General features: G+C 40.8%; 1 protein-coding gene across 1 annotated transcript in view; it reads right to left on the bottom strand.

Annotated features, from left to right (window-relative positions):
• LOC136875846 (KH domain-containing, RNA-binding, signal transduction-associated protein 3) overlaps positions 1-9,946 on the bottom strand; it is an 814,322-nt gene extending 804,376 nt beyond the window's left edge. Inside the window, exon 1 of the mRNA XM_068228215.1 lies at positions 9,733-9,946. Coding sequence (XP_068084316.1) covers positions 9,733-9,946 — 214 coding nt within the window. The remainder of the gene's footprint in view (positions 1-9,732) is intronic.
• Positions 9,947-26,603: the final 16,657 nt, after the last annotated feature.

The following is a 26,603-nucleotide window of genomic DNA, read 5'->3' as shown; positions in this document are numbered from 1 at the left end:
TTTTCCCGACGTTCGCTATTAAATACTCTGAAGATTTGATGTAGCGAACGTCGTTTTTCTATTTATCTGGCACTATAAACGGGCAGAGAAACTGTAAATCGGCATTCAGTACACATTTATCTTTTACTTTCGGCGTGATTACCGCCGACAGCTTAAAACACACACCAGATAATCTGGATAATCATCACTACACAAAATACAGTATACTGCACTGCACTTCCTGTCGTGAATGTAATGAGAACCGGAAACGAATGTGTTTACGTTTTCAGTTGTAGCTAACTTAAATTATATGTACTTTATTTCTCGCTCATCTCCATTCGTTTGAATAATACATAATTACATAATACAAATTTTGGAAAAGAAATTGAACGTTTTATAACACAAAACTCATTTCGCAGTACTTTTGCAGGATATTTAAAAAAAAGCAGGATATTTATACGACTCTAGAGACTCTTCGCGGAGCGCAGGATATGGTGTTTGAAAAATGAGCATCCTGCGAAAAGCAGGACATCTGGTCACCCTAGTGTGGACAGCAGGCAAATTTATGATCCGTATTTCTTTGACGGGTCCATAAATAAACATAGCTGTCTTGATATGTCGCAAACTTGGTTTACATGCCAGCAGGAACGTCTTGCTGGTTTCGAAAAGATGGGGCAACTACCCATTATGCCCTTTGCGTTGGCGAATATCTCAATACGGTGTTTCCATACCTCTGAGTTGGCCGTGGGTCATCCATCTTATATTCTCCTCTCAACTGACCACCTCGAAGCCCTGACCTCAAAACCTGTAACAAAGCACTGTAAGATTTCATCAGGATATTCCCGCAGAAAAACTGTACTACACCGCTGACGAATTGTATAATACTGTACAGTGCGCTTACCAAGAGGTTATACTAGTAGTTCAAGAAGAATGCCTTACGAACCTGGTGACGTAGTTGGATAATGATGTGGAGCGTACTGACCCTTTACACACGTTGGTATACACAACATAAATAGATTATTTTGATGTATGTTTTTATTTTGTTTGAATTATGATCGGATTTACATCAATGGTGTTCATATGTGACGCTTTTGATACGGGGCAACGGGACTCCAACCCAGTATATACGACAGACCTACCAAATCGAGAGATTTTCCAGCAAAGCTTTGGCGTCGGACTTCTTTTTAAGAATGATCGAGTCAGCAGACAATGAGCTGCACCAATTAGAAAAACACAGTAAGTTCCTTGTAACTCTCGTAAACTTTTGATCAACGAATAAAATAGTGTTAACAAATCGCGGGCTATTTCCCGTAATTAAATCTTTCCACTGCACTTGGCCAATCAGATATAAAGTGGTTACAGCTATCTATTCATGTCGCGGCCACTTGTCTCCGCCCCGCCCACCACATGCCATTTCAATTAACTGAGCCAAGAGGCTCTCTCGGACAGCGAAGAGGAAAGGAGCCCATGCTGCACTGGGAGATCTATACATTTAATTACCGAGAAAGACGCAAGAATTATGCTCGATAATTGACAGCATCGCCTTAAAAGATCGGAAGAGCAAAGTAATACTGATATCGTTGAAAACGCCACGCAACGTCTAGTACGCATGCGCATGTGGGATGCCAACCTACATAACTAGGCACTGGGGACATACGAGATAGGTACTATGTAGAATAATTAGGTTGTACGATACTGACAAAAATAAACTATAATTTTGAAAAATGCTGACAATATCGCTCAAGCATTCTCATTGTGCGATTTTCTTTTGTTCGTACGCTTCGTCTGGTCAGGTGGTTGACGACGATGACGTAAGTGCTATGAACAGAAACCTTGTGTATCAATCCACGGCAGCGGCAAAGAAAGCCCTTGGCCCCTGCCTTCACGGACACTGCCGAAGTACTGACGGTCATTTGGTCCCCAGCCGACAGTCACCGAGTTGAAGAGAAACAATCGCTTTTGTTTCGTAACACCTTGAGAGCTATTAACGGCGCGTCTGAACTTAGTAGCAGGCTGTTTGCAAGCTGGTCCTTGACTGCCCACTTCCGCAGAAAGACATCCGTTAACAGATGTATCTTTTAAAAATTGGGCTTCCGCAATGATTTTAGACACAGGTAAGGGCCTACTGCCTTATAGGTGGGCCGGCACAAGGTTGCACTTGACAGTTGTAAGTCATGTTGGCACCACTACAAAAATGAAATGAAGAACGTCACCCGTCAGTCAGAATCACCAATCCACTATTTTTTATGTCAGATACAGTTACGCATTTTATTCATGTTAATTCGTATTTAATTCCGTATAGTGTTCATAATCTTTTATTTGCCTACACAAATATGAGCATTTAAAATATATTACAAGGTTTAAGCGAGCTACAAAATAAATACGAACTATTTTCAGTTGATTGTTGTTGGCAATATAGGTAGTATAGTGGTGCCATCTATAAGTAGCTTGACTACTGTATTGAAGTGTTGCCGTTTTGTCTGTCGCCGCTAGCACGTGGTCAGGTGTGATTCGCGCGTTTATGAAAGTTTTATTTTCATTTTGAGATAATTGTGAAATTTTATTTTAACGAATGCAGTGCGATGTCTCGGAAATGACAACATAGTCATGAAGCGCGAAGTGATAATCCTTTGAGCCGCGGAGTGTCCCTTAATAGTCAGGCATTAGAATTAGTGCGGAGAACTCGTGAGTTTTACGAAAGGGAGACGAAATTCGTACGCTTGTATAGCCGTCTCTCCGTTCCTGTAGATCATGTTGTGGATCGCATATCTCAAACATTAGGGCTTTCAAAGCGTACTGTCATTCAAACAGGTGTTCGTCTCCAAGAACAAAGGAAAAAGTGACTGGGGTACATAGCAATAACGAAAACGGGGCTGATAGTAGGGACTTGTTTCACAGCACTCCGGGAAAGAAACGAATTAAGCTATCTCGTGTAATAGGAATTAATTCTTTCCAGGCTGATGCAATACGAAGACACGAGTACGATTTTTACAGCTCAAAGTCCCTTCTGTCATTGTTATGGACAATGCACGTTACCACTCCGTAATAATGGACAAGACCCCTTCTTCGAGCGCCCGTAAAGAACTGTAAGTGGAATGGCTGCAGTAAAGAAATATCCCAGCGCATATGTGTACGACTAAATTAGTCGACACCGGGCGAGTTGGCCGTGCGGTTAGGGGCGCGCAGCTGTGAGCTCGCATTCGGGAGATAGAGGGTTCGAATTCCACTGTCGGCAGCCCTGAAGATGGTTTTCCGTGGTTTCCCATTTTCACTCCAGGCAAATGCTGGGGGTGTACCTTAATTAAGACAACGGTCGCTTCCTTCCCATTCCTAGGCCTTTCCTGTCCCATCGTCGCTATAAAACCTATCTGTGTCGGTGCGATGTAAAGCAAATAGCAAAAAAAGAAAAAATAGTCGACGAGGTAGCGAAGGAACAAGGGCACGAGGTTATTAGGTTGCCGCCGTACCACTGTCACTTCAACCTCATTGAGTTGGTACGGTATGGGGTGAAATAAAACATTACGTATGCACTTATAACACGTCCTTCACAGTTACTGAAGTGGAAAGACTGTTCCGGGAGAGTATTGCTCCAATGGATGCGGCTTTGTGCAGGAAGTAATTTAGCCATGTCGCAGCATTCATTAATTAGGCAATGGCAATACATGGCATCATCAGTGACTCTCAGGAGTTGATGATCTGCCTAGACGATGATGACAGTGACAAAGAAGGCGACGGTAGTGATGGCAGTGAACTGAAGGGTATCGAGCCTCTGCCTTTGTGAATCAGGTATGAAAATAAGGTTTCTGAATTTTCGTAAATTTTATAGAATTTACTTGAAACCTTTTGTGTTAGCACCGGTGTATATTATTCTAACACTTATTGGTGAAGGTGTATATGAAGTGAGATCCTTGTCGGCCGATTTCTTCCGTGTTTTCTAACATCGCGATAATAAGAACTTCGTAGTATATTTATCTCGTATAATTTTGTGTGATGAATAATCGGTGAGTTGAAAGTTCAATTTTTGTCGGCAGATTTCATTTGTATTGTGTATCATCGCGATGACATTAAAAACATTTCTCCCATGTTTTTAACAACACATGTGTCGTGCAATCAGCTGTTGTTACAGCGGCAACATCGCTTCGTGCGCCATTGCAGTGTTACCAATATTGTGCGCAGCTGTCATGTGCAACCTTACGCCGGCCCACCTATAGATACTAGGATACACTGAAGGAGGAGGAAAGGCAGCAACGCTTGTTTCGAGAAGCTCGCCTGTGTCACTTGGCACGGTGGGTCTCAGGGTTGGAGAGTGGCTGAGACCGTGCTTTCCCGTTTTCACGCCAGGCAAATGCTGGGATGTACATTAATAATAATAATAATAATAATAATAATAATAATAATGTTATTGGTTTTACGAACCACTAACTACTTTTACGGTTTTCGGAGACGCCGAGGTGCCGGAATTCAGTCCCACAGGAGTTCTTTTACGTGCCAGTAAAGCTAACGACACGAGGCTAAGGTATTTAAGCACCTTCAAATACCACCGGACTGAACAAGGATCGAACCTGCCAAATTGGGGTCAGAAGGCCAGCGCCTCAACCGCCTGTGCCACTCAGCCCGGCTGTCTGTACATTAAGGCCACCGTCGCTTCCTTCCCACTACTAATCCTTTCCTACCCCATCGTCGTCGTAAGACCTATCTGTGTCGGTGCGACGTAAATCAAATTGATGCATATATATGGAGGCGAGTCCGTGGAGACGCCAGTCGAAGAGTATCACGAGGGCCATATTATGAAATTCCCCCCCTCTAACAAGACAAATTCAAGCAGCTGCCGTCTGGCCTGGCGTCTCGCAGTTTCATTGATTGAATGCCGACGCCACGCCACCTGCGTATCTGCTTCAGCATCCTAACGGTCAATAATAAAGATGTCTTCTTCAAAGGTGTTCTTTTCTTGAGTATACGACAATCTTGGCAACAAGAACAGTAATAACGAGGATGATAATGATAATAGTTTGAAGACTCGATATAATACCATACCTGCGAACTTTTAGAAATCAAAAATAGGAAGAATGTTTAATTCTTGGATTTCATCACATATATTGCGCCACGGTTTAAGTGGAAAAAAAGACAATAGAAGACATACATATCTACAATTACAGTGCGAACTGACCATTAATTTTAAAATCATAAACTAAGAAAACACAAAAATGGTTACATGGAAATGCAGCTATCATTCTCATTTATGACACACATTTATATCACACCGATACACGCAACAAAATTTATATTTTCTTTTATTAGACAGTAAAATGAACGGAAATTAAATTTTACAGGCATCTCTGAACAATTGGAGATAACGTCTGTTAGGTTTGTTAGCCACAACATGAACAAAATACCAGAAACTGTCACCCACACAATTCCTTGAAATACATGCAACTCATTAACATTATGAAGTAAGAATGAACATAAATGCACAGAAATACGCGAAACTACAACATACAAAACAGATCAATGTGTCTCATACATTATTAACATACGACTTTGACAGAGGGGAAGGGGGGAGGGAGGTGCACAGAATCGCAAGAAAAAACACGCGACCTACAACTCCAACGAAACTACGCGCAGAAACGATTTTAACAGTCCGCGAACCACGCAAAAACAAACTCATTATTTCGTTCCGATTAACTGAGTCGCTAACGCTAGGACGATTTCCGTCCCGAATACCCGGCTGTAAAGCACACATGCTGCTGTAGTGAGCGGGAAACGAAACACGAAGGCGACGGACGATACACTCGCGAAATAAAGCATAAAATAAATACGCTTGAAAATGAGATTGCGTAAATTACGCAAGCACATAAGAATTTATCCGTTCTCCCAGGGAAAGATTATTGACCGTACTGGAGGTTATATTGGTCAATAAAAGGAAGTAAGAATAAATCGGAAAATCGGAAGACGAGTTAAAAAACGGAAAGTTTCCGGGTAAATCGGAAGGGATGGCAAGTATGCAATACTTTCGTATTCTGGGGATAGTAACCCCCGACGCGCAATGTCAGTTGCTAATGGAAAACGGTACTTGCACGAGAAAGGAGTTTAGAGCTTTGGGTGGAACACAAATCATTAGCCTCTAAATTGGAAAATAGTTACAATTCAAAGAGAGGTCAAAATGTTCGAATCAGACCTTAAAAATTGTACCTTCAGCAGGGAATGAAGAATACGTCCATCCAAATTAAAAGCTAACTCCACTTGAAAAACGCAATCAGTAAGTTATACAAATATGATCGTCCTGAACAGTTCATTATACCGTAAGAATTAGCCTAAATAAAGAGGTATAGCACCTCGTGCTCCTATTAATACACCTAACGCATTTAAACATACATGTCTTTGAAATAATTAACGGTAGATTCATACATAGCTTTCTTTTCTTTATCCCTCTCCTCAACTTGTTGAAGACCAACCTAGAATCGGACAGAAGGGTCAATTATTATGTCATGTCTAGAGGTCTTAGAATATGCAGAAGTATCAACTCTTCCAGAAGATCCCTCTGAGGAAACGTATGGGATTTCTTCGTGCACTTGAGACCCTTTATGTTGCAAAGCTTTAGCGACCTTAAGACTTCACGATGTGATGGCGTGAATTACGTAGTAACGTTCCTCTATCACAAAATAGATACACATGTCCCAGTGATTCGTCCTCGGTGCAGTGTCTGCATCGGGTACAGTATTCTTACCAGATGTTATTCCATACATCGTTTTCATCTCAGAAGTGGAAACCTAATTGCACAGTTTCCAGACAATTTCTCCCTCTAGATCAGTGACAATGTATCGCCTCTGGATCCCAAGTCCGCGGGTTCAAACCCGGTAGAAGCAATCTATTTTTGATGAGCGCAACGAAGTCCATTTGACACTCCACATCGTACGAAGTCGGCATTTGAAAGTTCTCAAAGAAAAATCATCTTCAGGGCGGCCGTCACCGGGGTTCGAACTCACCATCTCCCAGATGCAAGCTCACTGCTGCGTGCCCCCAACCGCACGGCCAACTCGCCCGGTAATAATAATAATAATAATAATAATAATAATAAGAAGAAGAAGAAGAAGAAGAAAAGCATATCAAGACATGCCAAACTTAGACACTACAAAGCAGTCGTATTAACAGAAGCCTTGTATGCGTCAGAAACGACCACAATTGCAGCATCAGGCATCACAGAGACAGAAAAAAATAGAACGTAAAATTCTCAGAAAAATATTTGGACCAATACACAGAGATGGCATATGGATAAAACGACCTACCGAAGAGCTGTACCAGCACACTGGGAGATTCACACACATGATCAGGAAACGCAGACTTACTTTCTATGGGCACATACAGAGAATAGACAACAGACTTACAAAGAAAATATTTGATGTAGTAAACAGTACAAGCAAGAAAACAAATTGGTATCATGAAACGGATGAAGACTTAAGGCAGGTGGGGATCAACAGCAAATGATAGGAGACAGAAAAAAAATCAGAAACAAAATTAGGAATACAAAATTTATAGTAAATGAGAAGACAGGAACATTGAGGACAGAAAAAACAAAGGAAACAGGGAAAGAAGTGAAAATTGTCATGATGAGATATTCGAGTTCCAACATTGTCCATAAGGGCAAAATGATATGAATGAATGAATGAATAACAACAACTTACAGTAATCTCATTGAAATCCAAGGACAACAAGGAAAGCACACGCAGGGAAGTGAAAGGATAAAATGAGTCAACGTTTTTAAAAAAGTCTGACTACCAGTAACGAGCATTTCTTTTGTTTCCCATTGCGAAATACTTACAATGTTTATACAAAGGAACTCTGGCCTTACGAGGACGAAAATATCACACGTACTAATTTTGTGTACAGAAGGCGAAAGCTTAAGCAGCTGGCCAACACAAATGGCGAACAGTCCAAACCGAAGAACACGCATAGTATAATCCTCTCGTCCAAGAACACTTCATCATTATGGGGTCGTAGGAGTTATTTGTTATTTTTTCCTTTTTGCCTGTCACCTAAAGATTATATACGAATGTTAAGGTATTAGCTCCGGTTAAGAATTGTTGGTAAATCTGAGACACTGAACGCAAGTTACAATTTAAAGCTTGAAATTTTCGTCACCAAACGCTTACAGTTTTCAATAAAAATGGTGTCCTAATATCTGGTATATGCTCATACGAAACTGGAGATAACAGAACTGCTCCGTATCATGAAAGAATGGACAGTTCAGTGCACTCCGAACTACCTGATCGTTCAAATAATGCTCATTTAAAGCATTTTTGTTATTTCGTTAACATTCTCAAGAATAACGATTTACATGCATTTAGGATATTAAAGTATTAAACTGATCATCAGAAATAATGATTAAATAACTTACATAGGCATGTGACAGTGCTCACTGGCTGGGAACTAATTACCTGTAAACAAAAAGAAAAGGAAGTGTGTAAGCGTAATATTTTACAATCAAATCTTAAATAACGCTATTCTTTTAGGAATTATAAGGCGAAATAAAAATACAGAAATGATCCATCTAAAGTAATGCCTCGGTACTGGAAATATAAAGCTTCATTATAAACTGAGTCTCATTCTAAAAAGGAAAGTAGTCGGGCGATCACGCACGCGTGTAGTTTAACGTTATAATGTATGTCGTGATCAACGCCACGTAACCTCTAGTTTCAACTGGAATTCACATCTAAAATTTCACTTGCATTGGTCGGTTTTGTTAGGCCCCTTAAAACAACAAGCATCATCATGATCGGTATTAGAACAGCTGCTACACTGAGAAGCGCCAGTGACTATACAACTGTGCTACCCCCCCCCCCCCCACACACACACAGAAATCTGTAAACCTAAAGTTACTATTAGCAAATAATTACACAGTAAATTTAGGCTACGTTTAATATGAAACTAAGACGGTGTAGTGAATACTTCGTAACAGTTATCTTCTTTTAAAAAAATTGTTTTACGTCGCACCGACACAGGTCTTATAGGGACGATGCGATAGGAAAGGGGTAGCAGTGGGAAGGAAACGGTCGTAGCCCTAAGCTACAGCCCAAGCATTTGCCTGGAATGAAAATGGGAAACCACAGAAAACCATCTTCAAGGCTGACGACAGAGGAGTTCGAACCCACTATCTCCAGGATGCAAGGTCATAGCCGCACGCCCCTGACCACACGGCCAACTCGCCCGGTAGTAACAGTTAATAGTTGGCAGTTTGTAACATTAATATGTAAAAATGTTCAACGAAATAATAAAATAATTAATTAAGAAACATCCCACTCCTTGCCTGAATGGTTAACGTAGTGGCCTTCGTTCTTAACGCCCCGGGTTAGATTCCCGGCCGGGTGGCGAATTAAGCCACCTCAGGGACTGCATGTTTCTGACAGTCATAATTTACATGCAACACATCGCACTACCAACCTCACAAAAACACGCAACAGTGAATATATCCCTCCACGTAGGGTTAGCGTCGGTAAGGGCAACCAGCCGTAAAACTGCAGTAATCCATATTAGTGTGGAGCCCAAATAACTGAGAAAGAGGCCACTGAGAAAAGGAATTAAAGAAACAATGGTCAAAATATCAACAAATAATCATAAATAAATAAAAAAGTAATGTGTGTACGGCTATGTAACCGGTGAACAATCAATACAAAGAAATTCTATTTACTGTAATTACAAGGAAAAGTACCATTATCTTCCTCCTTTTTCCACTAACTAGAACTCAATACAATGCATTACCTTGGTCAAGAAGCAGCAAAGCGTTCGGGCACTCTGAAGAACACAAGCTTTGCTTCTCACGCATCAGCTCTCGAACATAATCCCCGCCATTATTCGGAGCTGCAGAGGTGTCTATTTCCTTTCCACTTTCTAACTCAGAACCTTCACCCGAGGGATTATTGTTTGAAACACCATCTTCTTCGCTGCCATCCTTAACAGACGCTGCATCCGCCATTACGCACAACAACTCACTTCGACCTCCGCTCTACAAATGAGGGGAGAGAACCGCGGCAGTGGTTCCACTAGCACGTTCCCCCCAGTGAGCAGAGAATCTCGAATCACAATGGACACAATCGTCAAAGGGTGTACAAAATGGAAAAGAGGGAAGGATCAAAAGCGCGCCAACTTTAACACGATGTTCTTGTTTGCATACGGTTGTTAACAAATGCCAACTTAGGAATAGTTGGACATTCATTATGTTAGCTCTCTTCCCGACTGCTAAAACATTTGACTTTTCACTCACCTATTTTTCAGACATTCATCTCAAGAGGATGGTTAGTATCTGAAGTGGGATGGTCAGATGTTTGGGATGGGATGCCCGAATGCAATAATGCTAATAAAATTATTCTGGGGATTATCGTATCCCAAATTAATTTATTGGTATCACTCACATAACGGGTACATGTCCTGCTCCTTGGCTATGTGGTCAACGTACTAACCAGATTCGATTAGATTTGCTGCCGTGTCGGAGCTTTTAACATCGTGCAGTTAATTCCTCTGGTTTGGGGGGCTCAATATGCACTATCTACACACAGCACGTCACACTATAAATCTTTATACGAACACATAGTTTTAGCATCAGGGAAGGCATCAGACCGTAAAACTGAGCTTAATTCATAAAGTGCCGACCCCAGTAGACTGGTAAAAAGGGCAAGAAGAATAATCAAGTGAACGGGGGAAAAAAGGTAATATTTGTTCAGAAATAATTCATAGTAATGTTTGCTAGCCCCGTGGCATGGTGTACGAGTAGCGTGACACGTGCCAGCTGGTCCAGGGGCAGTTTTTATTCTGGACTAAAGGCCGGAATGGTGTTCACTCGGCCTCGTCAGACCAACTGACGAACAACTGATACAAGGAAGCTTGTTTTTAAGGCGACAGATATTGTTTACAAGGCCGAGGAAGTACTGCAGGAAATGGGGCTAGGTATCAGTCGTCTGGGCACATCAAAGTCGTAATGTGAGAGCTGCGCCACGGGTGTTTTAGTATATTAAAACCCGAGTTCTCTTTTGCGTCTCCAATAGTTGATCAAACGGTTCTTTAGTCCGATAAAATGCACGTATAACACTGAACTGAGCACAAAAATACTTGTTAGCTTGAGTTTCCCCCATCACTGAACGGAGTGGGTACGCGCATCAACGGCTAAGGACCCAAGCTCTGCATTTGGGAGACGAGTGGGTTCGAACACCACCGTCGGCTGTGCCAGAGAATGGTTTTCTATGGTTTTACACTTTCGCTTCCAGGCAAATGCCGAGTGAATTCCAATTCAAATGCCATAGCCGATTCATTTCACTCCCTTACCCAATTTCATTCACCTTCATTCTTTTCATCTTCATTAGCTCAACTAAGGTTGGCGTCAGGAAGGGCACCCGGCCGTAAAAAGTCCCCGACATCATATCAAGAAACAGGGACTAACGAGGTTCCCAATTTCCAACAATATTAAGTACAGAAATACTGAACAGTCAAACTACGTTCATACACCTAGTGTATACTCAACCCAAAATCAAAATATATCGAATGATGCATACATCCCTGGCCTGAACAATTATTTTGAAATTTTAGATGAAAAATATTTTTCAAATTTGTATATATTTTCTCAAGGTAGGAGAAAGGGCATTTTAGCTTACATTTCCCTGAAGTACAGGGTTGCCAGTAGGACAAAGTGAAAATGAAAATCCACAGCCTGTTTCCAGTCATTCGACCGGGTCAGGAATGGAATGAAGTCCCCCATCTAGCGCCGAGGATAGCAATTGTGCCGGCTGCCGAGGCCTATCGCACTCCTCTGGGGCAATGATTAATGAATAACAGATAAACTGAAATGATATTGGAGAGTGTCGCTGGAATGAAATATGACAGGGGAAACCGGAGTACCCGGAGAAAAATCCGTCCCGCCTCCGCTTCTTTTTTTTTTTTTTTTTTTGCCAGGTGCTTTACGTTGCACCGACACAGATAGGTCTTATGGCGACGATGGGACAGGGAAGGGCTAGGAGTTGGAAGGAAGCGGCCGTGGCCTTAATTAAGGTACAGCCCCAGCATTTGCCTGGTATGAAAATGGGAAACCACGGAAAACCCTTTTCAGGGCTGCCGATAGTGGGATTCGAACCTACTATCTCCCGGATGCAAGCTCACAGCCGCGCGCCTCTACGCGCACGGCCAACTCGCCCGGTCCGCCTCCACTTTGTCTAGCACAAATCTCACATTGAGTGACCGGGATTTGAGCCACGGAACCCAGTGGTGAGAGGCCGGCGCGCTGCCGCCTGAGCCACGAAGGCTCTAGTAGGACAAAGTATACTTCATAAACTAATACATACGATATCACTACGTAAGATGCTATAAACGGCACTATTTAAAATACAGACATAAATCACATAAGTCTGGGAATAGGAAAAAAAATTGTAGACATCAAACAGAACTAAGAAAAATGGTATTAACAATAAGTACGCATTGACCGTACAAATAGTTCCTCAAAATTAATACTGGATCTCGAATGGCAGCCACAGCTATGTTTCTCAAAAGTTATTTTTATAGATGGTGGTAATCTTTTGCTTTACCGAGCTCGATAGCTGCAGTCGCTTAAGTGCGGCCAGTATCCAGTATTCGGGATATAGTGGGTTCGAACCCCACTGTCGGCAGCCCTGAAGATGGTTTTCCGTGGTTTCCCCATTTTCACACCAGGCTGTACCTTAAGGCCACGGCCGCTTCCTTCCCAGTCCTAGCCCTTTCCTGTCCCATCGTCGCCATAAGACCTATCTGTGTCCATGCGACGTAAAAAAATATCCAAAAAAAAGTTTTCGGAGGAAGTACAATTAGGTAATCCATCCTCTCTGAACGAATTACTGTAAGTGGGAACGAAATCGAAAATAAAACAACACTCAACAAATGTACGGACACCACTTAAAGAAAAGGACACATCCAATCAAGCCAAATTTTGTTTTTATATAGAATAATACATTTGAAATGTTAAATACAGTATGTACCTATTTATTCGTGCGGGCTGTTTGCTTTAGTACCTCAACGCACTGCCAGAAAATAATAAACTGAAAAGGATTTCATTCATTGGACATATATTCAACAAAGCCTTCAGAAAACATATACCTAGTATATCTGTTTGCAACCATGTTAACAAAACATACAGCTTCGAATAAAGAAAAGCGCGCCCAAAATTTTGTATCTTTAATATTCGTACAAGCAAATCGAACGCTTGAAATAAACAAAAAATAAAGGGTTCCTGGAACACGTTAGTTTCTAGTGAAATGTCCCCTAGCCTTTATAACTGCTTGACATCGTCGCCGTATAGAATACACTAATTTCTTGCACATATCAGAGTTGATTTTCTGCCATTCCTGAAGAATCACACTTTTAAGTTCCTCCTTCGTACGCACACGTTGCCTACGGATATTCATTCCTCTTTAACGTAGCCCAAAGATATTCGATGGGATTTAAATCTGGAGACTGGGGAGGTGTTCTAAGTTGCTTAGGAATGTTCCAGATCAACCATGTCTTATTAATGTCAGCAGTGTGTTTTGGGTCATTATCATGCTGGAACATATAAACAGGTGGCATCCCTATTTTTTCGGCACTCTGCTTCACGTTTGCCCTCAGGATTGCATTATAGCCCTCCCTGTTCATTATTCCGTCAATGAAATATATGTTACCCACACCTCTGGCTAACATACAGCCCCAAAGCATTACAGACCCACCACCGTATTTTACAGTTGGGAGTGTATTTGCTAAATAATAGTCCGTACTAATTTTTCTCCATATTCTGTGGATGCCATCTGACCCGAAAAGGTTAATTTATGTCTCATCCGACCAGATAACTTCATTCCAGAATTAGAATTAGCGAATGTCAGTCTAAACCATCTGTTTTTTTTTTCTTTCTACTTACGGTATGGCCTTCTCCGAGGGATTCTTCTATAGTACCCATGCCGACACAGGATCCGATGGATGGTGGAGTTGCTGATCTTCTTTCCAGGTCGTTTCTTCTTGAGTTGCATCAATACTGGTGCACTTAATTTGGAATCTGACTAGCAGCCGAGCAAAAAATGTTTTTTCCTTTCAGTTAAACATTTTCTCCTGGGTTTCCTGGGAGTGTTCTTGATAGTGCCTTTCTATTTAAATTTATCAACCACATATTGCACCGTAGAATGTGTTCTATTGACCAGCTGTCCAATTTTTCGTAATGAAAATCCTTGAAGTGGCAGTTGATGTATAGTGTTCGTAAGCTCCGTACTTAACCCTGCACTCCTACCCATGCCCACCACAGATACACTAGGAAGGAGACTAACACACTTGACTAGTATGCCGTCACAGACTTTTCATCGCAAATAAACGTTGCGCATCATCCTGTCCATATGTACGAATACAACTGGTACACGCGTGTGTCGATACCGGCACATTCATATAAAATCTTCCTGCCTGTATGTAGATAAGTATGGTTTTGAGCAACGAATTATCATTGACAAATCGACTTTATAGAAAATGAAGCCTGTACGAATAACAGAGCCACATACTGTATATGGAGAGGGCTTGATCTTCGTTCGTTTACGTGTTCAACCGCAACACACCTGCGTTCGTCAACATGTCCAACAATCTACAGGACCATTATGAACAATGAGTGAAGGTGAGCATTTCGAACACATGCTGTACCGACGCATGTAGATACGTGTTGCCATCGATACCTTGTATGTTATAACCACCTATCTTCGTGAACAGAGTAGAGAGCATGCTTGTAATTCTTGTACTGTTTGTTTGCCGCAAACTGTACATACCGCTCAGTAGCACTTGAAAAACTGGAGACACCGCGAACCATTAAAATGCCTCATCCGTAGAATAGAAGGTTGGGGTAATATTTAGTCTTAATCGACGTGTCCCACAACATGACGTGACTGGTGGCTAAAATCTCTCACGTGAAACATGACTCCAATAGAACTTTACGTTTTGCGTGGCTTTAAGCAGGCGCCACCAGTGGTCTGACAGCACTAGCGCCAGTCAAAGCCATTTCACGGACACGCACGAAAACCGCAAAACTGGAATGTTAAATCTCCATGAGTGCCGAAGTGCGCAGAACAGAACTAGCGTATATCACGATTTCCTAGAAATTACCATTTGATTGCCTTACTATTCCGTGTTGCCAAAAATAACCGTCTTAGATTTAGAACGTCTCCACCTACCTGGAGAATATACCCTATTTGATTTGTTTTATTCCTTTGTTCAGAAACTTCGGTTTTCTGAGTTACAAACCTGTTTCCTGCTTAGTGCCTTGCCTATTTGACGCGAAAAAAAAAAAACTCTTAGGGAATTTCTCCCCCCTTTTTACCAAACAACTGTCGTATTTGCATTCACAAAGGCCTGAATGGTGACCTAGCATACATCAAATACCGCTTCTACGGAATCCCAGATGCGATCACACAGCTGAAGACAAACATTTGGTACCTTGAAACTTTCCACACTGTTTGGCGGATTTCCAAAAAATCTTAAGAGGAAGCAACTGGTTGCACAGACATGCGGGGAATGCCAACTACAGCATGTGTTTCAGTGTAATCTAGGATGAAAAACCACTGTAGTGATTGGTAGCATTGTATACAGTAATTCATGAATTCTGACATATAATTCTTGAAATACATGAAATTGCTGAAATAGCGCGCGCGTGCGTATTGTACCGGGAAATGATTAAGGGACCAGAGCATGGGAAGGATCTCAGGTACTGTTCGGTTTCTTGTTGGAGCAGGTACAGAGATGGATAGTATCGCAGGGCGAATAATAGATGGTAAAATCTTTTGATAATATTTATTAAAATATCTTTTAAAAATCATCCTGCAGTTGAAATTTCAAACTCATATTTCCAGCCAATATTTAAAAAAATGCAAAGTAAAAATTCGATGCGGCTGTCTTCCGAGACTTGCTTAAGAATGTCCAAAATAGATATCACTCTTTTAGATATCATATACACCCTACAGTTCATCTAATGTGAATTCAAATACCCAACTATCACCTTGTACCTTGAATTTCATTAAGTTCATCACTGATGGCGCAGACGTACAGTCTTAATATTTTGAACATAAAAATAACACACATTTTCATGAATAAGTTGATAGTTTAAAAAAATATTTTATCACTTGCTGTATGTTTCTACAGTTCATTTAAGTTGAAAAATAAAATAAAATAGTGCACTTGCAAATCCTAAAGTTCATCTAAGTGAAATTAATTCTAGTAATGTATGATTTAAAAAAAAAGGGAATTTACAGTTCAAAAGCAATATCTGAAGCTTTGTTGATTTATTATAAATTGCAAGCTAAAACTCACACGAAGCACTTGTTGGAGCACTATAACTAACTGAGTGCTTTGTTAAAAGTCAGTCAATGGGATTACTCACTCAGGATATGAGAAGATCACCTGGAATCTGCTTACAAGTGTTGGTGTTGTGCTGTACGGCGGGTTGGTGCCTGGAACATTCTGCAGCGTGCAGCTAAGGCTCCAAATCAGCACCGGCGGCGTGACAAGTTCGTTCAGTGAAGATTCCACGATAATATCCCTCGTTGACGTCCCTCGATGGGTACCATAATTGAAGAAACCACGTTACTCCCACGTTGGAAACGACGTTCGATGCAGCAGAATCTCACAACACTTTACCAAGATTTCCGTTGTTCTTTTAGGTAATGTCGGAACACGGAAAGTTTAATTGGCACTATAGAGCTCTCAAATATCACTAGGATTAATATTATACACCCACACAAGTCTTAAATGCATAGTTCTATTCTCGTGTTAATTTACGTTGTTGAATGTGTGACTTAGAATATCACAGTCCATGCTACCGTATGATTTGTAAGTCAGGTTAATGGAGTAAGGACTTCCAAACGTTTTCACTACGGAAAACACAGTTTTTATATACACAGTTTATGGAATTAAGATTTAACACTGTCACAGTTCATAATAGACACTAATTATGTCTGAAGTTCGACCGTAGAATAATAATCACAGTCCATAATCACTTTAAAAAAATGCCATTAACAACAGTCTCTACAACAGTCTCTGAAATAATACTGTTCATAGATTAAGACGATTTTTGTGACTGGATTTGCAACACACGAGTCTGTACTACTTAATATTGTCATAAAAAGTTCTTAATGTTCACTTAGTTTCTCGTAGTAACGATCGAAAGATCGAGAAAATGCACACAAGAAATTAGTCACTTCTAGACCTGTTATTGGATGAACGTCTAGTGAAATAATGTCTCACACAGTTCACAATTGTACTATTGTCGGAAAATACGTCTCAGAATCATAAACATGGTCTCAAATTAGGATTTTAGTTCATCACACGCAATGACATAGGATATTACCACAGTTCAATGATAAAGTTCGGAGTTACGTGAACATAAAGTTCAAAATGTCGTATACTGATATGTGAAATACTTGACATTTCAATTCACTATTTCTATTATAACTTCACTCGGTTAACACACTTCTAAGTATTATATAACTACGATTTAGTCGGAGAAACTTTTAGAATATTCCCTTCGTCGCGACGCGGCAGAAACTTGACTTGCGACGTCTTCGCACTATTTCAAAGTGTTCGAGTGTGACTACTGTTCGCGCACTTTTTAGTGATAGATTTTTGTACTCTATTGAGTAAGGAGGGAGCACTGCCGGAAGGTTATGTATAGGTATTTTAAGGCAGAAACAAGTTCCAAGAAGGACATTCCAGGAATAATTAATGAACAAGGGGAGTGTGTATGTGAGGATCTTCAAAAGGCAGAAGTATTCAGTCAGCAGTATGTAAAGATTGTTGGTTACAAGGATAATGTCGAGATAGAGGAAGAGACTAAGGCCAAAGAAGTAATAAAATTTACATATGATAACAATGACATTTACAATAAGATACAAAAGTTGAAAACTAGAAGAGCGGCTGGAATTGATCAGATTTCTGGGGATATACTAAAGACAATGGGTTGGAATGTAGTACCATATCTGAAGTACTTATTTGATTATTGTTTGGTCGAAGGAGCTATACCAGATGAATGGAGAGTTGCTATAGTAGCCCCTGTGTATAAAGGAAAGGGTGATAGACATAAAGCTGAAAATTACAGGCCAGTAAGTTTGACATGCATTGTATGTAAGCTTTGGGAAGGCATTCTTTCTGATTATATTAGACATGTTTGTGAAATTAATAACTGGTTCGATAGAAGGCAATTCGGTTTTAGGAAAGGTTATTCCACTGAAGCTCAACTTGTAGGATTCCAGCAAGATATAGCAGATATCCTGGATTTAGGAGGTCAAATGGACTGTATCGCGATTGACATGTCTAAAGCATTTGATAGGGTGGATCATGGGAGACTACTGGCAAAAATGAGTGCAATTGGACTAGACAAAAGAGTGACTGAATGGGTTGCTATATTTCTAGAAAATAGATCTCAGAGAGTTAGAGTAGGTGAAGCTTTGTCTGACCCTGTAATAGTTGAGAGGGGAGTTCCTCAGGGCAGTGTTATCGGACCTTTATGTTTTCTTATATATATAAATGATATGAGTAAAGGAGTGGAATCGGAGGTAAGGCTTTTTGCAGATGATGTTATTCTCTATAGAGTGATAAATAAGTTACAAGATTGTGAGCAACTGCAACGTGACCTAGAAAATGTTGTGAGATGGACAGCAGGCAATGGTATGTTGATAAACGGGGCTAAAAGTCAGGTTGTGAGTTTCACAAATAGGAAAAGTCCTCTCAGTTTTAATTACTGCGTTGATGGGGTGAAAGTTCCATTTGGGGATCATTGTAAGTATCTAGGTGTTAATATAAGGAAAGATCTTCACTGGGGTAAGCACATAAATGGGATTGTAAATAAAGGGTACCGATCTCTACACATGGTTATGAGGGTGTTTAGGGGTTGTAGTAAGGATGTTAAGGAGAGTGCATATAAGTCTCTGGTAAGACCCCAACTAGAGTATGGTTCCAGTGTATGGGACCCTCACCAGGATTACCTGATTCAAGAACTGGAAAAAATCCAAAGAAAAGCAGCTCGATTTGTTCTGGGTGATTTCCGACAAAAGAGTAGCGTTACAAAACTGTTGCAATGTTTGGGTTGGGAAGAATTGAGAGAAAGAAGAAGAGCTGCTCGACTAAGTGGTATGTTCCGAGCTGTCAGCGGGGAGATGGCGTGGAATGACATTAGTAGACGAATAGGTTTGAATGGCGTTTATAAAAGTAGGAAAGATCACGATATTAAGATAAAGTTGGAATTCAAGAGGCCAAACTGGGGCAAATATTCATTTATAGGAAGGGGAGTTAGGGATTGGAATAACTTACCAAGGGAGATGTTCAATAAATTTCCAATTTCTTTGAAATCATTTCGGAAAAGGCTAGGAAAGCAACAGATAGGGAATCTGCCACCTGGGCGACTGCCCTAAATGCAGATCAGTATTGATTGATTGAAGGCCATCTCCGGTAATACTGCCAACTGAATGGAAATGAAATCTGAATTGAATCGATAATGTAATCGATCGATATGAATTTTCTAAACCTTTATTATCTTACGCCAACGATTGTGTCACACACACAATATATAATACTACATACCATTTCTCGATGCAAAACTTGTTCCTAGGGTCTGTTCTGACCAAGTCGAATGACTGGAAAGGGACTGAGGATTTTCATTTCTTCATCGGCTATGTTCATGCAGCAATCTGTAGTCGCAACATAACTCTTCCTACGATGTACCATAAACGACATATCGGAAGACGTGAGAGCACGTTTTTGTGAATATTTTGGTCACAATCCTTCACCGAAACGAAAAAGGCTCAAATGGTGGATATTCCATTCCGTAGCTGTCTGTACCTACGTATTCTTGGAACAATCGACGTTTAACAATAAGGTAGGCCTACTCGTACTATTTTAATACATAACAACCGATTTCCACCGGAGAAGCAGATTACAAAACGCACATTAGTCAACCAATAATGTTGAACACATATTACTGCATATAATATATTTAACGTTAAAACAATTCCACAAAAACACTAGGAATTTGTCACGTGCTTATCCTGTGAAGCACTAACGAAATGTTCAAATTGCATTATCTCGGAATTGGGCGGGAGTTGTGTCTTGCAATTTGAACCAGAGCAGGTTCTCGCAAAGGCCTGCATATAACCTTTGTTGATATTTCAAAGCCTTCTGTTACATTGTGGGAATATCTCCGGCAATTTTCTTTGTCTGCCAAATGATTTCAGAGGGTTCCCATTCATAGACCGGAAGGAAGAGAGGTGAGCGTCGAACTAAATTTCCTCATTTGCGCTGGGGTATCATTCACATTAGCATCCACATTTATGTTCACAACACTGACTTCCCATGTGGTTTCACAATTAAGTATTTATTATTTCCACCTAGTCGATACAATGATTGCTTAAGGCAATTTAATGGTTAAAAGTGGTACATGTTTCGTATATTATCAACATCTTCAGCCACATAACACTGTTTAGATGAAAAATATATAAATTGACAAAATAATGCATAATTTTAAGGACACTTCCTCTTAAGCATTACTTTGTCAATTTATATATTTTTCATCTAAACAGTGTTATGTGGCTGAAGATGTTGATAATATACGAAACATGTACCACTTTTAACCATTAAATTGCCTTAAGCAATCATTGTATCGACTAGGTGGAAATAATAAATACTTAATTGTGCATCTATTGAAGTGCGATGCGGACCATGAAGCTGATTTTATGTAATTCCCAGGTGGTGGTTATAATAGAGTAAAACAACCATCCTTCCCTTGTGATACTTAACCTTTTCACCAAAGAACGAAGTTTTGAAACGGATAACTACCATGAAATACGAAATATTCATCCTTCCCTTGTTTTCACCAAAGAACAAGTCCGCCTCCGTAGCGTAAAGGCTAGTGTTATTAGCTACAGCTACCGTCCTCGAGGGCCCAGGTTCGATTCCCGGTGCTGCCAGAAATTTAAGAATAGCAGGAGGGCTAGTATGTGGTCGAAATGGTACATGCCGCTCACCTCCAATGGGGGTATGCCTGAAAAGAGCTGCACCACCTCGGGATGAGGGCACGAGTTTACTTTACTTTTACCGAAGAACAAAGTGTTGAAACTGATGCCTACAAAGAAATATATAGTCGCGTTTTGATGCCAGTAGACATTTACCCGTAATTTTCCGGAGCACCTAGGCCAAGTAGGAATATTCAACATGAAATCAACAAGAGAGATAGTCAAAATAAAAAAGTTGCTCCTGAATTTTTTGGGACGTATGTAGCAGAGCTGATGAATACTGGGGCTAACGACGAGGCCGAGTTACCGACCGGCGGGAAGCCCCGAAGAGTTGGTAGGGTCTCGTCCGTCATCCGTCTTACTTAACGCACGCTCATTTATTCCCTCCCGTATAATCTATTATCCAAAGCATGGCGAAACAATACGTGTGGTCGAGTAAATTATATAAAAAATACTGCTTCCGACAGAGCAGATCCTCGCCATCAATGAGAGATTCTCGCCAATCTTCATTTCACTCTGTTACCCAAAACTATACCAAGTGACGTACAATAGGAGAGGTCTTCCAATAACCCATGTGCAAAATTAGGACATCAATATTACCCTAGCGTCCAAGTGTCGTAAGTATCACCCCACCTCCCTAGCTCTAGTCTAACAAAGAGCATCAGCTGGACGTGGACTGATTTATTGATTTCAACTGCTATTTGCTTTACGTCGCACCGACACAGATAGGTCTTATGGCGACAATGGGATAGGAAAGGCCTAGGAATGGGAAGGAAGCGGCCGTGGCCTTAAGGCACAGCCTGGTGTGAAAATGGGAAACCACGGAAAACCATCTTCAGGGCTGCCGACAGTGGGGTTCGAACCCACTCTCTCCCGGATGCTCACAGCTGCGCGCTTCTATCTGAAAGATCTCTGGAGACGAGCAACATTGATGTTTGCTCTCAGCTGCCTCACGAACAGTTTAACGTCACACTAGCACAGCTTTTTGACGACGCTGGGGTACTGTCTTTATTGGTGGCTTTGGACCCTTTCTTAGACTTAACCATTGATGCATTATTTGATTACAATGCAAACAATACTGCAACTGCTAGTAATAATAGCAATTATGATAAGGAAAGAAAACAATGAAAATAACCGTAACACTTTATTCTAGCACAATAATATCAAACCATTCCCTACATATTCACACCCCGCTGATCTCACGAGTCAGTTCGCAAGCAAGTACCTTGGACAATTCACTAAATACCTAAGCTTATAGCTACGTCCCTGATTTTGACAGCCAGGAAATTCCATGACGTAGCAGCAGAGACTGTCAAAGATCGACTGTAGACAGTAGTACGGTTTAAACGTATTGTGAGATTGGACGGGTCGTGAAATGCGGTGATGATCTGTTGAGAAAAATTTAAAATGTGAAGAAAGGTACTGTAATTTGCTTTATCTTAGTCAAGCAGGAAAGTGCAAGGATGTACAAGGAAGCAGAAGTGACATTAAGGTAGAGTTCCATCATTTCCCCAGTGTCAAACAGAAAATCACGAAAAACCTCCTGGTTCGCCAACGGTAGAGTCAACCATTTTCCGAATGAGAACTTACAGCTACACCACTTGTACCACGTAGCCATTTCACTCGGAAGGAGCAGGGCCTGTTCATCTAAGCACACAGTGTAAATGGTCAAACAGGTTTAAACCAGGTGATCGCGAGGACCTTCATCATTCTTTGGAACCGTCCTAAGCGCTCCTCTAATCAATTCACAACGTAAATCCGAAGACATGGAGCATGATCTGACAGATTTTTGTCCAGGCCGTATTAGATTAAAGTTAATGAATGCAGTAGGTATCTGTTCGAAATGCCCGGAATCTCCCCCGTTGTTTATGCATAAAATATGTCTGTCTCGCACGTATCAAGCCGGATTCAATCAGTAAGCGCCCAGGATCCAGTTCACCGTTGGTGCTATCGACTTCCAGAAGGTATTTCCATCGAGGAATGTTGAATGCCCACATAAATTCCTATAGAGAATGTTCCAATCCAACCTCCTACACTGACAAATGCCGAAAATTCATGTCTCTCCCATGAACAGGCTGATCCGTGATCGAACTAAGTCACAAGTTAACATCGATTGATGCATGTCTGGACATGCAGATGCGCCCCCGAACTTCGCACCTCGTAACAATGTGCAATACTATTCCCCTATTACTTTCGGCCCTGCCACATCTTATGTGATTACAGTATGAAAGAATTTCAGTGCTTCCTTTATTCTAGCCATCTAATGAAACAAGGAAGTCTGAAATGGTCCAACTAGTTGTGGATGTAGCAAATTCATTTTACGAGCCTGAGAATCTTGGAACATCGGCGTTATGAATGTGAGAGCTGCCAGCGTTGAAATTCGAAAATCACATTACAAAGTAGGCAGATGACGGAGACAGCCGGTGCGTATAATTTGGTAGCAATTCGACTATCAATCAAGTCTGCCAGGCATGCCTCAATAGTTGTAAGCACTAAGATAAACAATAAGGACCAAGGTTGCCCTGGTTCGAATCCCAGCGAATACATATAGGATTCTTGGTAAGTCACATCCCTTTGATTCGCGTTCCACGTTAAATTATAGATCCAATGGCTATGATCGCGACATCAAAAGTCGTGTAAAACAAGAAGCTTGCTTTGTATTCGACAAAAGTGACAACTGATTTCATCACTTCCCGGTTCACGGATATGATCTTCTGGTAAAATTATTACACTGGTTTCAAACTAATATCTGCTTTGCTTTTATTTCGATTAAGTGAAGTATTTTTTTCGTCTAAAATTGAACTGCCTGCACTTTGCCTCAATAGTTGCACGCAGTAAGATCAACAATAAGGTTAAAATCCCAGCGAATGTATAATATGGATAACTGTATTTCTCGTACATGGTGGCCGTGACGAATTTTTAATTCCGTAACATTGCTTTCTATTCGCAATGGACGTCAACACTGAAGAAATAATGTATTTATTTACTGTATTATTTTTATTTTTACAATTTGCTTTACGTCGAGGCGAAACAGATACGTGTTATAGCGACGATGGGATAGGAAAGGCCTAGGAGTGGGAAGGAAGCGGCCGTGGCCATAAGGTACAGCCCCAGCATTTGACTGGTATGAAAATGGGAAACCACGGATAACCAACTTCACGGCTGCCGACAGTGGGGTTCGAACCCACTATCTCCCGGATGCAAGCTCACAGCTGCACGTCCCTAACCGCACGGCCAACTCGCTCGGTACCGATTTATTTATCTGCCTTCAGTCGTGGTGAAATTAGGCACGATTTCGGTCGGGCGCGGGTGTGGTTAGCAAATTTTAATATGTAATTTAGGAACACGATTGAGTTACTAAAGGGATATCACAATTTTACTGAACGGATGAAAAGAACTCATTTTAACCGTGAAATGATCAAATATATCTCGAAAATTATACTGTAATAAAAGCAACACTGCACCGTCGGAACAATGATACAAATTACCGGAATCTTTACCTACCGACGAAGTACTCGCGCAGGATTCGATCCCACATAATTGTTTTTGAACTATTTCTCATTTAAACTTTGTAAGTTTCATCGCCGGGACTATGTCCTTTTGAGAAACAGACTTACGTCTCTTACATTAGCCCCCAACTAATGTCGATTCAGTCTTTATGTGACTGAATTGAATGGATTAGCTGTAATATCAAGTTCAGGAATCTTCGATTTAGAAAACAATGTTTCGCTGACTCCATTCTTCTCGCTGGGTGTGTGGAGTATTGGCTTCTGCACACACTATCCTTTCCGAGAGATTTATTTTAATTCTCAGTGACATTTTAATTCTCAGGTACGAAATCCGATAACGTCTCGAACCGTCCTACGCGCGCAACATCACTGGCAGCGAGCTGGCTGTTATGACGAAATGCTTTCAGGTACTGCCATTAAAAGCAACTAACAATAAAACAGATCTTTCAGACTGTTCGTCGCTCGGCGAGTTAAGCAGTGGTTTTTTTTTTTTTTTTTTTTTTTAAGGGAAAATATAACTTCTATAAATGCATAAATATCCCTGCATGTTTAGGATTACGAATATCGTTATGACTGGATGCATTTCTGTACTCTCCCTTAAAACAATAATTACTACAGCCACAAACAGCATATGTTTCATAATGATATGCTCTACAATTTTAGCAACTGGAATAAGAAATATACGATTATTTACCCAGGTTTGATAGATATATAATGCCTTTATTGGTGAAAAATGTTAGGGCTCAAGGTCCTCTCTTACACTTAACCACTAGAAGATCATACATAATTACAAATACAAAGGAAACGAATAATATTAATAGCAATGATGATATGAAATGTCGTATGGTTTTTAGTGCCGGGATATCCCAGGACGGGTTCGGCTCGCCAGGTGCAGGGCTTTCTATTTGACGCCCTTAGGCGACCTGCGCGTCGTGATGAGGATGAAATGAAGACAACACATACACCCAGCCCCCGTGCCATTGGAATTAACCAATTAAGGTTAAAATCCCCGACCCGGCCGGGAATCCAACCCGGGACCCTCTGAACCGAAGGCCAGGACGCTGACCGTTCAGCCAACGAGTCGGACAGCAATAATGATAATAATATTAGTAATAATCATAATCGAATCCTTAATTTTAAAATACACAAAATTAAATACACTTAAATGACGTAACTACAGTAATCCATTCATTGTTCTCATTCATTTCTTCACTCGCTCAACAATTATCCAGCAAGTCAGCGGAAGCTACTCAACAAATGCTCGCGGTAAGCCACTTTAAACTTGCGATGGAAGATACTGTCTCTAATGTTCGCAGGTAGCGAATTCCACGACCTGGACACAGAATTATGAAGGAGCGGTTGTAAACAGCAGTGCGGATTATAGGTATGGCCAGGGAGGAGCCAGATCTTGTATTGTGGCCATGACAGGACGAGAGGTAAGAAAAAGATGAAGATAGATAGGAGTATTAGTGGAAAGTACTTTATGCAGATGTGATAACATGTGAAGTTCACGGCGCTGGTGCACTCGGAAGCCACGACAGCTCCTTTATATTAAGGTGATACATGAGCATCATACCGCAGATTAAAGACATATCTTACGCAGCTGTTCAGGCTCCGGTCCAGTTTCTTGTTACTGCCCAGATTATTTCAATCAACACAGTATCACAATATCCAAATATAGGTAGTATCAGAGCGCGAATTAGTTGTAATTTAAGTCGAACACAATACATTACAGATCCGTTTCAATGGATATAAGCATATATGTTCTTTGTTACATGTGCTTATCACCTGTTGAGTCCAATTTAGGGTCTCAGTCAAAATAATTCCTAAGTTAGTCACTGAAGTAGAGTAGGGCATGATTTTATTGTTTAAAATTATTGGGGAGATATCCTGTTGCTTCAGGGAATACAGGTTTTTGCAGGTGCCAATAATAACACCTTGAGTTTTATTTGGGTTTAAATGTTTTTATTTTCATGGTCACTAAGATGTTGAAGGTCGGAATTTATTTTAGTAATTGCAGTATTAATAACACTCGGTTTAGAATTATATTAAATCTGTACATCATCCGCGTACACTTTGTGAGTTTATCCAGCAAAACTTTCTATCAGTT

This window comes from Anabrus simplex, chromosome 6 (assembly GCF_040414725.1).
Source record: "Anabrus simplex isolate iqAnaSimp1 chromosome 6, ASM4041472v1, whole genome shotgun sequence".
NCBI classification, from domain to species: Eukaryota; Metazoa; Arthropoda; class Insecta; order Orthoptera; family Tettigoniidae; genus Anabrus; species Anabrus simplex.
Note: the sequence above shows the minus strand (reverse complement) of the source record. Positions and strands in the feature narration are given on the sequence as shown.